General features: G+C 31.5%; 2 protein-coding genes across 2 annotated transcripts; one reads left to right on the forward strand and one right to left on the reverse strand.

The window, feature by feature from the left end:
* LOC105165335 (probable WRKY transcription factor 21) lies at positions 176-2553 on the forward strand. Its single transcript, XM_011084314.2, has 3 exons — positions 176-1519; positions 1628-1753; positions 2111-2553. The coding sequence occupies exons 1-3, from the start codon at positions 780-782 to the stop codon at positions 2253-2255; spliced, it is 1011 nt and encodes a 336-aa protein (XP_011082616.1). The 5' UTR covers positions 176-779; the 3' UTR covers positions 2256-2553.
* On the reverse strand, positions 9204-10007 carry LOC105165367 (ethylene-responsive transcription factor 14). Its single transcript, XM_011084346.2, has one exon. The coding sequence runs from the start codon at positions 9950-9952 to the stop codon at positions 9482-9484; it is 471 nt and encodes a 156-aa protein (XP_011082648.1). The 5' UTR covers positions 9953-10007; the 3' UTR covers positions 9204-9481.

Consider the following 15437-nt stretch of genomic DNA (forward strand, 5'->3'; position numbering starts at 1 on the left):
ACCCCCTCCTTTGTATTATTATTTAACAAAAATAATAACAAAGTCCAAAGTGGAGCCCACTTTGAAATCTGCGACAGAGACGGCAGTTTCACTTCCCCCCACCCCCCTGGTGGTGCGCAGGTTTATTTTTTAATGCCGATGACACCATTTTCTCTCACTAGAATCTAATTTATTGCTCTGAGTACCACTCTCTATATCTTTTATATTTTTGTATTCGTTTGTAGCACTTCTATTTTAAAGATTGCATCTTTGTGGCATTTCTTTCCTTTCTTTTTTTTTTAATTTCTTTTTTCTTTTCTGGAGTGTGTGTGTGTGTGTGTGTGTGTGAATTCCCTGGCAAAGCAAAGAAGTCTTCTCTTTCACACCTTTCAATCCATTATATTTTCTTGGAAGAATCTAGGGTTGTTTTGACACCATTTTCCTCTGTTTATTCAGACTCCTTTTTCCCTTTTTCTTTTTTTTTGTTAACCTTCACTCTTCTGCAGCTTGGCTTCTCTGCTCTCTGTTTTGTTTTTGTGGGTTTTGATTGTTCTTGCTTTATTTTCATCCACATGCTCTTCTGCTCCGGAATTTGATTCAAATCTTTCTTTGCTAGAATCTGATTTTTGCCAAGAATGGGGTGTTTTGAGGTTTTTTTGCCTGTTTGGATGGTTGAAGATCTGTTGAATCAGTGTGTTTCGAGTTTTTCTTGTTTCCCTTTTCTCCTCTCATGTTGTACTTGAATTTGGGCTTTTGGGTTTTAGGAATTAGGGTTTTGTATTAATCTTAGCTGTTTGGTGATGGAGGATGTTGAAAAGGCAAATAGTTCAGCTGTGGAAAGTTGTCACAGAGTGATTAGTATCTTATCTCAACTTCAAGATCAAAACCAGTGCAGGAATTTATTAGTAGAGCAAACAGGGGAGGCTGTGCACAAATTCAAGAAAGTTGTTTCTCTTCTCAACTCCAGTTGTGGTCATGCTAGAGTGAGAAAGAGCAAGAAAATTCAAACTCCTCTCCCCCAAAATATTTTCTTGGAAAATCCAATTTTGCCAGCAGATGATCGCCAGTCCAAATCCCTTCACCTTCCTCACCAAGAAATCGTTCCCCTTGTCAAGAACACTCTCACATTGGGGAGCCCCTCTCTGGAGTTGAGTTCAAATGGCAAAAGCCTCCAACTTGCTCAGCAAAACTATAATTTTCTCCAACAACAGCATCAGCAGAGGCTTCATCTTCAGCAACAGCATCAGCAGCAATTGAAACAGCAGGCTGAACTCATGTATCGCCGCAGCAATAGCGGCATTAGCCTGAATTTCGATAGCTCTACGTGTACCCCAACCATGTCGTCGACTCGGTCGTTCATCTCATCATTGAGTATAGATGGTAGTGTGGCTAATTTTGACGGGAGCGCCTTCCGTTTACTCGGGCCGTCTCGGTCTGCCGATCAGAGCTCCTACCATCACAAGAGAAGATGCTTGGGAAGGGGAGAGGATGGAAGTGTTAAATGTGGAGGCAGTGGTAGATGCCATTGTTCCAAGAAGAGGTGGTTGTTTCAGCTTGTTTTCTGTTGTTTTTCTATTACATGATAGGGTGATTACATGATGGGATATATCTCCGTTTTGTCTTATGATTTGTGTGATTTTGTGAACAGGAAGCACAGGGTGAAAAGGTCTATCAAAGTACCTGCTATAAGCAACAAGTTAGCAGATATCCCCCCGGATGAGTACTCATGGAGGAAATATGGTCAGAAACCAATCAAAGGTTCTCCTCACCCCAGGTATAGATTGATACCGTTTTCATGTGACTGATAAGTTGTGATTTAGCAGTTCCACCGATCGTTGTTTGTACTGAATGTCTGGATTACTGTTTCAATTTGTCTTAAACTGCTCTTTTCTGATATCAAGTTCTGCTTTTTATCTTATTTGTGTTGTTTGGAACTCCAGCTGTTTTGGTATTTGTCTCCTTGTTCTTACATACTTGGCAAGATCAATTCATTGTAATTACTGCTAGCTAGCAACTGGGATGATATCCTTGTACTCACCGTCTTCTTGGCTATCTGCAATTGGATGATATTGCAGTTTGACATTTATGTTAGAATTTAACTCAGACTGCTGTAAAATCTGCTTTTTGGCAGGGGATATTACAAGTGTAGCAGCATGAGAGGCTGTCCTGCAAGAAAACACGTCGAGAGATGCCTGGAAGATCCGTCAATGCTCATTGTCACTTACGAAGGGGAACACAACCACCCGAGGTTGCCTTCCCAGTCTGCCAACACATGAATACCATCGAGAGCTTGGTCGAGATCGTGTCGGTTGTCGAGCCCTTGCCGCTCCTAATTTCTTAGAAGTTAGCTAGATTTGGTTGTGTACATATTTTTGCTTGTTTAGGCAGAGGTACGTACCGGCGCGGGGGTTTGCTGGTTGGGGGGCTGAAATTGTGGTTGAGATCATTGGTTCTTGAAGCCTTAGGTAAGACAAGAACAAATCCAAGATTTGGGAGTTCCTGATTGTAAGAAAAGTATTCACCATCAATCGTCACTCTTTTGTTTTTGAGATGTTTGGAGCTTTCTTTCTGCCATTACTGTCTTTTCTCAGCAATTTTACTTCTCTACCTATTTGAATTGTGTAAGAAATTAAGTGAGAGAAGGAAGATTCAACGCAATTGATAAGGATGGATTATTTCAATGTTGGATGACTTTGTTAGTTGTTAGTGGATAATCTGTAAGTACTCGTATAGCTAATTAGTGATCTGAAAGCAATGGCTGGACGAATGATTCAAACCCCAACTCACCTAAATCATTTTGTAACAAAAAAATAAAATAAAATAAAGTAGAGAAGAAACATTGAATTCAATACTCCCAATAAATATTTGGCAGTATTAAAATTGAGAATTTTGGGACTAGAAGCTTTTGGCTTACAAACTATGCATATTTGTGGTGTGAATGAGAATGGAATTTGTTCAGCCTTTATGGATTCACATTCTTATTCCATTCTTAAGCCATTTGATGTGGATGGATGGCTTTATTGCTTCCCTTTTCAGGTCCCCCCTCCACCCCCCACCCCCCACACAAAAAAGAAAATTAAGAATTATTGAATTTTTTTTACATGAATCAGATTTGGTCGAATCTAACCAATCATAGAGGAAGAGTATTACACTTGTTACGTGATTAGTCGCGTTTTCTAAATTATATACCAATCACACGACATATATATTATATTTACTGTGTAATTAATTCAGTTTTAATATCAGGTTCGAACGACTCTTTTATAATCTGTCCTCTCTTTCATATTTGAATGACTCCAAATTATGAAAAAGCCCAACAGCATATATACCTAAATCATTTCCTATTTATCATCGGACACACACTTGAAGATTCTCCTATTTCTTTCTTTTTGTAATAATCAAATATAGAATGTAATCTGTGAAATAATTGAGTGTATATAGAATGAAGTGGGTGTGTGGCACGTAGTGATGTAACATTCTTCGCGGCTGCAAATTGCAGCATTTTTCAACGACAAGTTTGGTTTTTGCCCTTCTATGTCCTAATTCCCATATTCTTTGGTTGCTTTCTGTCTTTGTCAATCCACCTATGTGTTTCAACATTCATCCCCTCTTTTTATTTAATTTATAAAAGAGCAATGTAATTACTAGGTCTAGGCGTCAGAGAAGTAGGGTTTGAGCATACGAGATAACAGGTCCGACAATTGACAAGTCCACTAAAGACGCATGTAATTATAACAATAGAGTTTCCATAGCTAAACGTGGTGGTAGGGTCTGGCCATGGTATAAACACTATCCCCCGACCGAGCTCTCTTGCAATGACTCCTACCCCTCCTCAAGTGGACACCACACCCTATCTCAACCAAACATTGTAAGAAGCCAAGTTTTAGCAAAAATTGATGAAACAACTCAAATTTCTAATTTGTCAACTGTGATTGGACTATGAGTTCACTATTCATCCCACTAATAATTTACCCCCATATTCATGAAATTCAGACCCGTAATTCTCGTGGTTGTGAAAATACAGTTTTGTTATTTGAACAAAACCTTCTTATTGAGTTTATAGAATTTATTGTTTGTTTTTAATATTTATATTTCTTCTTTGTCCCTGTAATAAAAAAAAACATGATTTATCTCATCGTAACGTAGACCCATCATAATGTTCTGATTTGTGATCGCAAATTTAGGCCTAAACTATTCACTTGCATGCGGATGACTGATGAGGCAACACCTGCTTCTCTTCAATGTGGGTAAACGGGTCAACCCAATAAATTTCAAACCGGCCATAAATGCCACTCGGATCCTTTTCATGCAAATAAATTAACGTAATGTTTGGATTCATGTTTTCATATTTTTCGAGATGAGATAAAAAAACATTTAATATTTATTTTTGTGTTTTTACACTTTATCTGTGTGTTTTGTTATTTTTTAACTTTTTATATATAATATATATATATATACAATATAAAAAAGACATAATTTGACAAATAAATAATGATTTTTGCCTCCAAAAAATATAACATTAAACATACAATATTTATATATATACACATTTATATATAAAAAAGATATAATTTGACAATAAACAATAATTTTTGCCTCAAAAAAATATAATATTAAATATACAATATTTATATATATATACATTTATATATAAAAATATATATAAAAAAGATATGATTTGACAATGAATAGTGATTTTTGTCTCCCAAATCCCAACATCAAACCTACACCACTTATTTTAAAATATTTTAAATTACCTCAAAGCACAAATCCAAACATACCATCTATTTCCGACACACTCTTACTTATCTCTATTTTTCTCTCTTTATCTTCAAAATACAAAACAAAACACTCAAAACACAAATTCAACCATAAGGTAAATAATTGCCCCATATCCAAGAAACATCAACGACTTCTCCAACCGTCCATCAAATCTAACTCAATTCATGAAACTGAAACTCCATGATTTTAAGATTATAGGTTCGAACTCTATCATCATGTGAATTGTTTTATTTTAATAGTAATTGTTGATTAAACATAATTATCTAATATTAATAATTAGTTTATAATTATTATAATTATCGATTTTATTCGATATAGTTATCTAGTATTGATAATTACAATTAATTTATTCAATAAATAAAAATTTATAGCTTTCACTTTAGAAAAAATAAAATAAAAAAAATTATTCTCCAACCATTGATTATTCTTTCCTCATTTAATTGACAAAGCTCGCTCATTTAACATTTTTAATCATGAATTAATATTATATTCTATGCATATACACCAAGTAAAATGCTGGTGTTTTTAAGCTTTATTAAAACAACCAATTACCCTTATATGATTCAAGATTCTCTGACTGTTTTTTAACCTTATATGATTCAAGATTCTCTGACTGTTTTTTAAAATAAAGCGATTTATCTTTTAGATAGGAAGTAAATTGCTGAATTTTTTTTTTCCATAAAAAATAATTTGTTCATTTTCAATATCACAGGAAAATAAATTGTATAAAACCCTGAATAAACGTATCGAAATATCTCAAAATGAAACATTCAAACAGGACTAAAACTCTCGAATGTTTTCCCGTGTTAGTCTAATATGAAATCTTCAACAGTGTATTCAACGAGTCATGAAGTAATCTGCAAGTGTAAATTATTGGGGTAAGTTATATTGACACCTCATGAGATAACGTCAAAATACACAAACACACCCCCTACTTTTTATAAAATTATAGCTACATCCCATGATGTTATAATTGTAATTACCATTGCACCTTATAATTAAATACAAAACTTACACAAGCACTCCTTAAAAAAATATTATACTAACATTCTTTAGGGGTGTAGCTGTAATTTTATAAAATACAAGGAGTGATCGTATAATTTAACTTTATTTCAAAAGTATCGATATAATTTACCCAATTATTGAATTGGACGCAGATTCAAAACAATTTGTTTACGTTCCCGTGCACTATATATCCAAAGTACTCAAATTAAGTAGCCAATTAAAGTAAAATTAATTATACTTTTAATTTTAGAATAATAAATATTTTTTCAGAGATAAAATTATGTGACATTAATCATATAAACTATAAAAAAGAAAAGTTGGGAGTGTAAATACTTGTCAGATGATTAATTCATGTGATTGTTCATAATCGTTGTTTTAAATATAATTGTCATAACCACTGAATATTTATTACATAGTGTATAAAAAAATAAACAAGATATATTATTAATCATTCAAATACAAATATCATAAAGTACCAATTTCAAATTATAATTTTCAAATAGGTGAAGTGGGTGAATATAAAAACTCAGAATTTCAAAATTTAGAAAGTAATTTTTTTTTTTAAATTTCAAAATTTAACTTCCCCCTTTTCTAGTATTTTTTTATAGTTATTCTTTTTTTTTTCATGCATCTTTTTTGTCATTGTTTTCTTATAAATTTAATATTAATTTATTATTATGTATGTACTTTATTACATAATAAACAACTTATTTGAAATAATATTATAGAGTTTGCACACATGTAAATATACCACAAATACTAGTAATAATTATGTTTGAGTCTAGGTCTGGATCAGGGTCGGAATAAATCCTCGACAAATCCAAGACCCATCCCCGGACCCAGGTGGCTAAAAGTTAAATCCGTACCCTTTCACAAAACCCATTTAATATGAACTCAAATAGGATTAGTTAATTTATCCTAACAGTTAAGATCCTATAAATAAGTTTGAGGTCATAATTTTAATTTTTACTGAATGTATGGGCATTTATTTCATTTTTTATAAATTTTATTTATTTATTTATTTATTATTTTTAATTATATTAATGTATTAATTAAATTAATTTATCAATGGAGCATACTTACATATGAGATGAAATGATGAAAGCAAGTCTTGCATTATTGGAGTTAGGTAGTGACTGGGGAGGACTATGTCTGAATGAAATTAAATCCAAGGTACTAATATTCTGCAGTGTGGAGGACCAATCAAATAGAATTCAGTAGGCAGAGTGACTGGCGTGAAATTAGATGGAGAAGAAAAATGCCTAGTATGAAACCATGTTCATTGGACCGCCTTCCATCTTTCACATTAACTATTTTTTCACATTTGTCCCACAAATTGATTCCACCGATGGGTTCAGTTGGTAAGTATGAAACACTTTCTATATGATTGATGCCAATATTTTATTTTAAAATGAATGTCTATTGACCTAAAATTGATAGGGCTTGGGCCAAGGGCTTTGAGCATAATGCTCATTTTGATTTTTCTTTTTTAATTATAAGTTCATGTCTATTTAATAATCGACAATTTGATATTTGGCGAGAAAGCACCGGTGAAGGAACGAAGATGAAAGAGGCAACAACTTCTTTTTTTTTTTTTAAAAAAAAGAAGCAAAATGGATACCTATATTTTCTTGTGCAAAAAGTAATTTCTTTCATCGACGCACTTTTAGATGTTCTCTTTGTACTAGTTAGAACCACATAGTTTTCACTTAACCAAAAAAAGAAAAAAAAATGTACTCCATTTTGTGATTTTCTTAATAGTCAACACTAGGTTATAGTTCTTCCCAAAATTCCCATTATTTTTATACTTTGTGTTAACGATTTTAAATTTATGCATTTCAATTTCCAACCACCTGACCGCTGCCACGCTGCTCCGCTGAAACCTTACTTAGCACTGTCACCTTGCCGCTGCATCTGCTTCCTACTTACATGTTTCTCTTCGGCATAGTGCGCATGGCTGCGCCAACACTGGTCTTCATGATCTTCTTTCAAGCTTCATTCTCTGAGGCATATTAACTCGTCTCACTACTTTTCAGCTTGGGTTGTACAGGCAACACTTGCTCCACTGAGCCATTACTGATGGTGTTCGACATCTAAATTATCTATCGGTCTCTTTTTTTGATCAACCTTCTTGCTTCTGCACCAAGTGTCCTTCTATTGGTGTTTTGCACCTAAAATTAGTTGTCTGACTTGATGTCTCTGTTTATACTTCTCATGATGTGTGCACAAAATAACGTCGCCTTGATCTCGATCACCTCCATCAGTGCCGCATCGACGATCTGTCTATATCTGCCATGCAGGACCTGAAGAAAATATTTGACTTCTATTGTACAAGCTGATTATTCCAACCAAGATCTCATATCCAAGTTGAGAGGAAGTGTTGAGAATCATGAATTGATTCTTCAAATAATTGTAAAATCATACTAATATCTAAGTAATTCTTATGATATCTATATGATTTGATTTTGGAGAGATTTCCTCTATTTTCTGTTATTGTCATATGTAATTCACCTATTCTTAAACTAAAAGAGAATAACATGATTTAGCCATTTGGACATTTATCTTATGAACGTAGGTCATATGATCGAACCACGTAAATCTTCATCTTCTATTTCTCTCTTCACTTATCTAAAATTCTGATAGACCCCATGTTTTACGAAATTTTATATTTAACTTTGTATTCCATTAAAAGTTGTAAAAGGAGGCCAAAATATTCCCAAAAAAAAAAAAAATTACCCAACGCCAATGCTGAACAACCGACATAAAAGTCACGTACACGTGGGTTCAAAAAATGGCTAGCCATTAGTTTTAAAATCTGTTAGTGGGAGGGGACTTTTTTTTTTTTTGGCAATATTTTTTTTACCTCTTTTTGTAGTTTTTTTAAACAAAATATATGATTAAATTTAAAATCTTTTAAACATGGGGTCAAGTATGAAATAACTCAAACCTATCGAACTAATTGTGCAATTTTGACAACACTAAACTAAGTTTTTTACTTCACTAAAGGAGAGGCGCATCTAATTGCTCGTGGTACCAAATGGATATGTATCATCGATTCTATAAAAATCAATCACATAACTCTTTGTTATTGTAAAAAAAAAATCAGATGACACGGCAGATGGAAGCTGAGTGTATCTTATGAATTGGGTTGTGAAGAGTGCGATAAACTGATTTGGCATTATGGGAAACAGGGGATATTGGATGGCTAAGATTGCTCTTCATCTAATAAGGGTGGGAAGTGGAGGGTGGTTGATGTTGATTTGGAAGGTCTCTGCCAACCATGACGAATTTGAGAAACAGGGGGGATGTCATGCATTGTCTAATGGCAATTGTCCGTTTGCCAGACTTGTTTGGGAAGCAAAATAGTGCTGTATTTGACACGACTTATACAAATGAAACCCTAATATAAAACTTGGATTTCAAGAGAGAAATAGGAATTGCATCAATGAGCAGATGTTTTTCCTTAATCAAGAAATTACCAAGAAGGTGAATTAAAGGACTGCATTACTATGGATTATCAAGATGCCAAAGATGATGCGAATAAAGCTGATCGTATTTCTACCAAAGGTACAATCCAGAAAGCAAATTTGTCGAATCACGTTTTTCGTAATCATCGTCTGTACATAACAGTAAATATCAGCAGCCAATCGATGGAAGACCGGGTCAAAACGCCTTTAACCGCCGAGTTTTAGCCGAGTAGCTACAAACACTTCCATCAAAAGAGCGGCGCCGGAAGATTCAGGTCGAACAGAAACGGTTTCTTCTCGCTCCTCATCTGCTTCTCCTGCTCGTTCATCACCACCGCACCTACTTCCTCCATCTTATACCCCTTGTACTCCGACGCCTTAGCCTCGCCAACAGGACGGAGAAACTCCGGCTGCCGCCAGTACGCAGCATTCACGTTCATCGCCGGCGGCGCGGCGTCGCCGCCGACGTACATGAAGTTCGTCTTCGCTTTGGCACCGCGAAGATTCCTCGCCGCCTCGTCGTACGCCAGCGCCGCCTCCTCGGCTGTGTCGAATGTGCCTAACCACTTCCTCGTCTTCTTCCACGGATCGCGTATCTCGGCAGCGTACCTCCCCCAGGGCCGCTTCCTCACGCCGCGGAACTGCGGGCCCTTCTTCACGTAGAACGGCTGCTGCGGTCGACCACCGACGGCGTCGTTTTCAGGCTTCTCAACCACCATTACGGCTGAGCACGTGAGAAGATAGGCTCGTTAAGTCTAAGGAAGGAATTGAAGGGTTTGGGTGGGGGGTATTTATAGCTGCCTCTGCAAACGCCGACAGGCTTGATGGCTGCGATTATTCTTTTTTTTTTTTTTTAATTATTATTTTAAAAAGTCGCTTGATTTATGGCATTAATTGCATGGCGTGTGAAATAAGATTATGAAATGGGAACGCTCCTTCACGGGGTAGGTTTTGCTGCTCCCCCTTAATGTTCACCTCATTAATTGCTAAGATTTTTCATCTCACTTTTTTCCTATTCTAAAATTAATTTTATCAAAAATTATATTAAATGATATTTATCATAATTATAAAATATAATATTTTATTCATAAATTTATAAATACCCTTTTATATTAATGAAAGTCTAACAAAATACTCATACAATGGGTTATTTGTTAAACGATTGTTAATTCACAGGGTTACTTATAATTTTTTTAAGTAAAAAAATGGTAATAAATGTAATTATAGCAAATTTAATGAAATTATATTGTAATTTATCCTTTACTAAATTAAAAAAAAAAAGAAGTTCAATTTTAATAAATTACAAACTTTTATCAATTAATGACACGTTAGTTTGGAAACAAACATTTGGTTTACTAATCGGCCACTTTTAGTATATTGATTTAATGAATGTATTGCTCAATTTATTTAAAAATATTATGTAATAATATTTTCACCGCTTTAAAAAAAATATTCAATTTCGTCAACTAAAGTAGTCCATATTAACTTAGTTTACTTATTCTTAAATACTGGGAAAAAAAATATTTTTCAAAATACTTTGGGTAATAAGTGTAACTCTGGAAAAGGTCAAAAGTCAGGTCATATAATTTTTTAATTATTATTGGTTTTTCTTGAACATATATATATATATATATATATATAATCACAAAAATATGAATCATTTCATATGAATTATTTCATGTCAAACCTAATTTTTCCATTTCAAAATTATATACATATTCATGAAATGTCACTATTAAGTATGACTATACGAAACAATTGATATTATTTTTCAGTAATATAATATCTCAATAAATGCTTACCTATATATACGCACTAGAATAATAAGATTGTTCAAAAATAATATGAGTTTTTAAAAAAATTGATATAAACATTACAAGTAGCATCAAATATGAATTTTAATAGATGATTTGATATGTAATTAACAAAGTTACGCAATCGAAAATTATATATATATATATACATATAGCAAAAGAGTTAAAATATTTAAGCGGAATATATATTTTTGTGATGGGAATAAGCTGTAAAGAAATTCGTAAGTTAAGCAGTAATAAAAAATTGAAAGTATTTTAAAACAAAAAGTAGAAAATAAAAAAAAATAAAGTTAAAGAATTTTAAAAATAAAATAAATTTGATATTTATAAGTTTACCAATACACTGCAAAAATTAGTAGAAAATTGTTCATAATCTTTATTTTAAGTCAAATTAATTTAGGACGTTTAGGGATAGGTACTTATTTTAAGTAGCTGCAAACACCGGATAATATTTTTATTTTAGTTCTCGATATTTTTGTTCAACTTTAAATTAGTCCCTCCTATGAAAAAGTTTCCATATTACCCTTATAATTTTTTTGTTTTTTAACGTAAAATCATTTAGTCCCTCACTTTTCGTTCAAAATTGTACGTAATTTGCTCTCTTTCACACAAATTAAAAACAAAATAACTATTTCTAAATGGACGTATTTACAGTTAAGGAATTATTTAAATCATAATTTTTGTGAATGTAACAAAATTTTTGTACTTCTAAAATAAAAAAAGAATAGTTGAACAAACAAGTTGGAGAAAACATTAAATAAAAAAATAGTGCAACTTTTTTTTTTAGATAAAAGTGCTTTTGAATTATACATATAAGAGTGAGAGGATAATTTTGTCAAGTAAAAAATTTGAGAATTTATAATGTTATTTAAGACAAAAATTTTATGCCATCTAATTATTCAACATTTTAATTGATATTTTTTTTCTTGTTTATATTATAATTTTAGAAGTTCTTTTTTTAAAATATGTTTGCTAAATTTTATTTAAAATTTTCACTCCAATTTACTTATCAAGTGCTCTTTTATTTGAAAATTTGAAGAAATTTATTAAATTCATAATAACTATATGTATACCTCATTAATTAAATTATTATCTGAATATTTCCCAATAGTGATTTTTTCAATTAAAATGGTTGTATTTTCTAAATTTATGAGGGAGGGGCAAATTGCAAATTAAAAATGAATAATGAGAGACTAAAATGTTTTGCAAAGTTAAAAAGAAAATGTTTTTATTAGAGTAATATGAAAGAATTACCCACTTGAGGATTAATTTAAAGTGAATGGAAAAGATATGAATTATTTTAAAATTAAAATCAAATATCAGGGACTAAAATAAATTTATATGTCTTTTGTGAAATACAAATACAGTCCTGAGGAGTGTTAATATATAATTTTTTTTATGGGGGTGTTTGTGTAAGAATATCTTTGAATGTGAGATGTAGTTATAAAGGATAATTACACTCTCCTCTCATGAGATTTGGTGCAATTACACTTAAACTTCTTGTAGTTTCAAAAATTACGTCCAACACCCTTGAATTTGATTTCGTATAACAAATAAGTCCCTCGTTGATCAAAATTCACTGAATTTGCTTATATTAAAAGAAAATTGAATAAAAATTGATATTTATTTTCGATTGACTTATTATTGACTTCTTACATGTCAAACAATTTTTTTCGAACTAAACTCTCCTTATAACAATAAAGATATACTTTCTCACATACATAAACATGTGAAGACGTATAAAGGTAATTTGATCATAAAAAAATAATTTAACATGCAATAAGTCAATAATAAGTCAGTCAGAGGTAAACATAGATTTTTTTTTTTTATTAATATCATCAAATTCGGTAAATTTTAACCAAATGAGGAACTTATTTGTTATGTTGAAACAAACCTAAAGGGTGCTTGATGTAATTTTTCAAACTACAAGAGATTTATGTGTAATTACACCAAGCCTTAGGGAGGGGAGTGTAATTATCCCTAGTTATAATTATAACTACAATTTTAAAAAGTAATTTTTTAATATTTTTAAAAATAGAAGATTTTTGCGTATTTTAATTAAACTAAAAAAAGTTGCACTTTTAGTCCAACACAATAGAATGTGTTGCACTTTTGGCTCCACAATTTGTAGACTTAGCATATTTAGTTTAATAGGAAAACTATTATAGTATTATTTGTTCATAAAATAAAAATTGTAGCATATTTAGTTCTTTAAAATAAAAATTGCAACACATTTGATCCCACATGATATAAATTTTATATCCAATGCGATCAAATGTGCTGTAATTTTATTTTATAGAATCACAAATACTATAACATTTATGTCATTGAATTAAATATACTAGGTTAGTAAATCATAAAAGAGAAAACACAAACACTCTATCTATGAAATCAAAGGTATAATTTCCCATAATTCACCATAAAGTGTGAAAGAAGAAAAGGCGACGAATGGTCGGAGAGTATTGATGAGTGGCGGCGGGGGAGCGGCAAAAGTCGTCGAATTTCTAGGCGTTTAGGAAAAAACAAAAACTAGGACAGTACGGTTTTTTGTGGGTGTTTCATCTAAAATTTCCACGTGAATCCGCGCCTACTCTCTTGTTCCTTTTCCTACGTTTCCTTGCAATTTCATGGGAATTGGTAGGGGCCCTCCCCCACTTCCTTTCTTTCACAACCTGACTAACACCACTTTCACCAAACCATTACCATTTCATTGCAATAGAGTATGATCAGACTTTATTTCATGTACTCTTATATATATATATATATATATTTTATCTTTTAGATTGAGTCAAATTATACAAATATTTTTTGTACTTTATAAAATTATAATTATCCTTTCTAAAGGGTGTTAGTATAATGTTTTTTTAGAGGGTGTAGCTGTAATTTTATAAAAAATAAAAAATATTTATTTATTTGGTCCTAATATCAGGAGGTGCCAATGTAAATTATCCTATATTTTTCCGAACTTTGAATTTTGACAAGAAATATTTTAATCTCAAATTAATATGTCCAGATTCCAAAAGTATAGCTATATATTTTAAGGGATAATTACGTTTACACTTCTTAATTCATGGTATATTTATATAAATTATTTCTATTTTTTTGCGTAATTATAAAAACTATTTACAACAACTAAAAAGTATGAGTATTTTATTTAATGATATTAACATTTATGAAAAATATATTCAATTTTTTTAAAAAAAGATAGAAATAACTTATATAAATATATGATGGAATAAGAATTATAAATATAATTATCCCATAAAATGATAGTAGCTATGCTTTTGTAGTGATTATATGCATATTGAGAAGCACATGATAGTACACATTTTAGGGACTAAACTTCAACACGTCCTAGTTCAAGAATGTCATAATGTGAACATGAAATTTTGCATCCGACCAGGAATTGGTCAACCGGAACTGCTGGTCAACATTCAGGCATAACTCTTAGATCCGATTTGAGTCCAGCAACGCCCATGACATATTTGGGCCTTGGAAGTTGCAGATGGCAAGAAGATGAATGATCGAATCGGGCCTGTATTTTAAATTTAAATCGTGACTATAACAATAAATATTTAAAAATGTATATTCATAAAATTGAAGAAAAAATATCTATATATAATAAAATTATATCTATGTAGTGGTTCTAATAATATACCTTCAAAGTCCAATTAACATCATTTAAATTATTTTTAATTAATATATTATAGAATGAAAATGTAGTACAATTATGGCTTGTGAAGAGAAATTGATTTGAATTTTAATTTTTTGCCTCCAATTTATCTAGTCATTTATTTGATTTATGAGATTTGCTATTAGTTTGAAACTTTTAATTTCTTTTTTCTTGTTGCAATTTGAAAACATCAATGACATTAAGCTTAGCCTAAAATTATTAAGAAACGTAGTTCAATGTCTGACTTTTTCATTGATGGTTTCACCTGATATCCTTTATAGGAAGCAACTATCATTCCACCAGTTGTACTATTGTTGCTAATGCATTAATACGTGTAAATTTTATACATTGCTACATATAGATGAAAATTATCGTTTTTTTTCTGCAAATCACAAAATCCAAGAAATAAAAAAGTAATCTCATTAAATCATCAAGTGGAAGAAAAATATATATATAAAAAAAATGAATTTATAAATGTAGTGTACCTGTTCGTACTCAATCTATAAAATGAAAGAACAGGAATAATGAGAGAATTCTCCATGCTGTGATAGAGATTTTACAGCTTTGTAATTTATTATTGTGTTGTTTCTACATACCCACTATTTAGAAAAATAAAAACTTCTAATCTTTTAAATTATTTTAATTTTAAATGACAAAGTAGTTAAGATTTGATATATAATCCGAGGACCCCTATCTGATGTTAAAAATATTCAAAAA

The sequence above is a fragment of the Sesamum indicum genome, linkage group LG6 (genome assembly GCF_000512975.1).
Source record: "Sesamum indicum cultivar Zhongzhi No. 13 linkage group LG6, S_indicum_v1.0, whole genome shotgun sequence".
Lineage (NCBI taxonomy): Eukaryota > Viridiplantae > Streptophyta > Magnoliopsida > Lamiales > Pedaliaceae > Sesamum > Sesamum indicum.

Coding starts and splice junctions, on each gene's coding strand:
- LOC105165367 (XM_011084346.2), bottom strand. CDS start 9,952: ATGGTGGTTGAGAAGCCTGAAAACGACGCCGTCGGTGGTCGACCGCAG.
- LOC105165335 (XM_011084314.2), top strand. CDS start 780: ATGGAGGATGTTGAAAAGGCAAATAGTTCAGCTGTGGAAAGTTGTCAC. Junction 1,520..1,627: donor TGCCATTGTTCCAAGAAGAG/GTGGTTGTTTCA, acceptor TTTTGTGAACAG/GAAGCACAGGGTGAAAAGGT. Junction 1,754..2,110: donor AAAGGTTCTCCTCACCCCAG/GTATAGATTGAT, acceptor GCTTTTTGGCAG/GGGATATTACAAGTGTAGCA.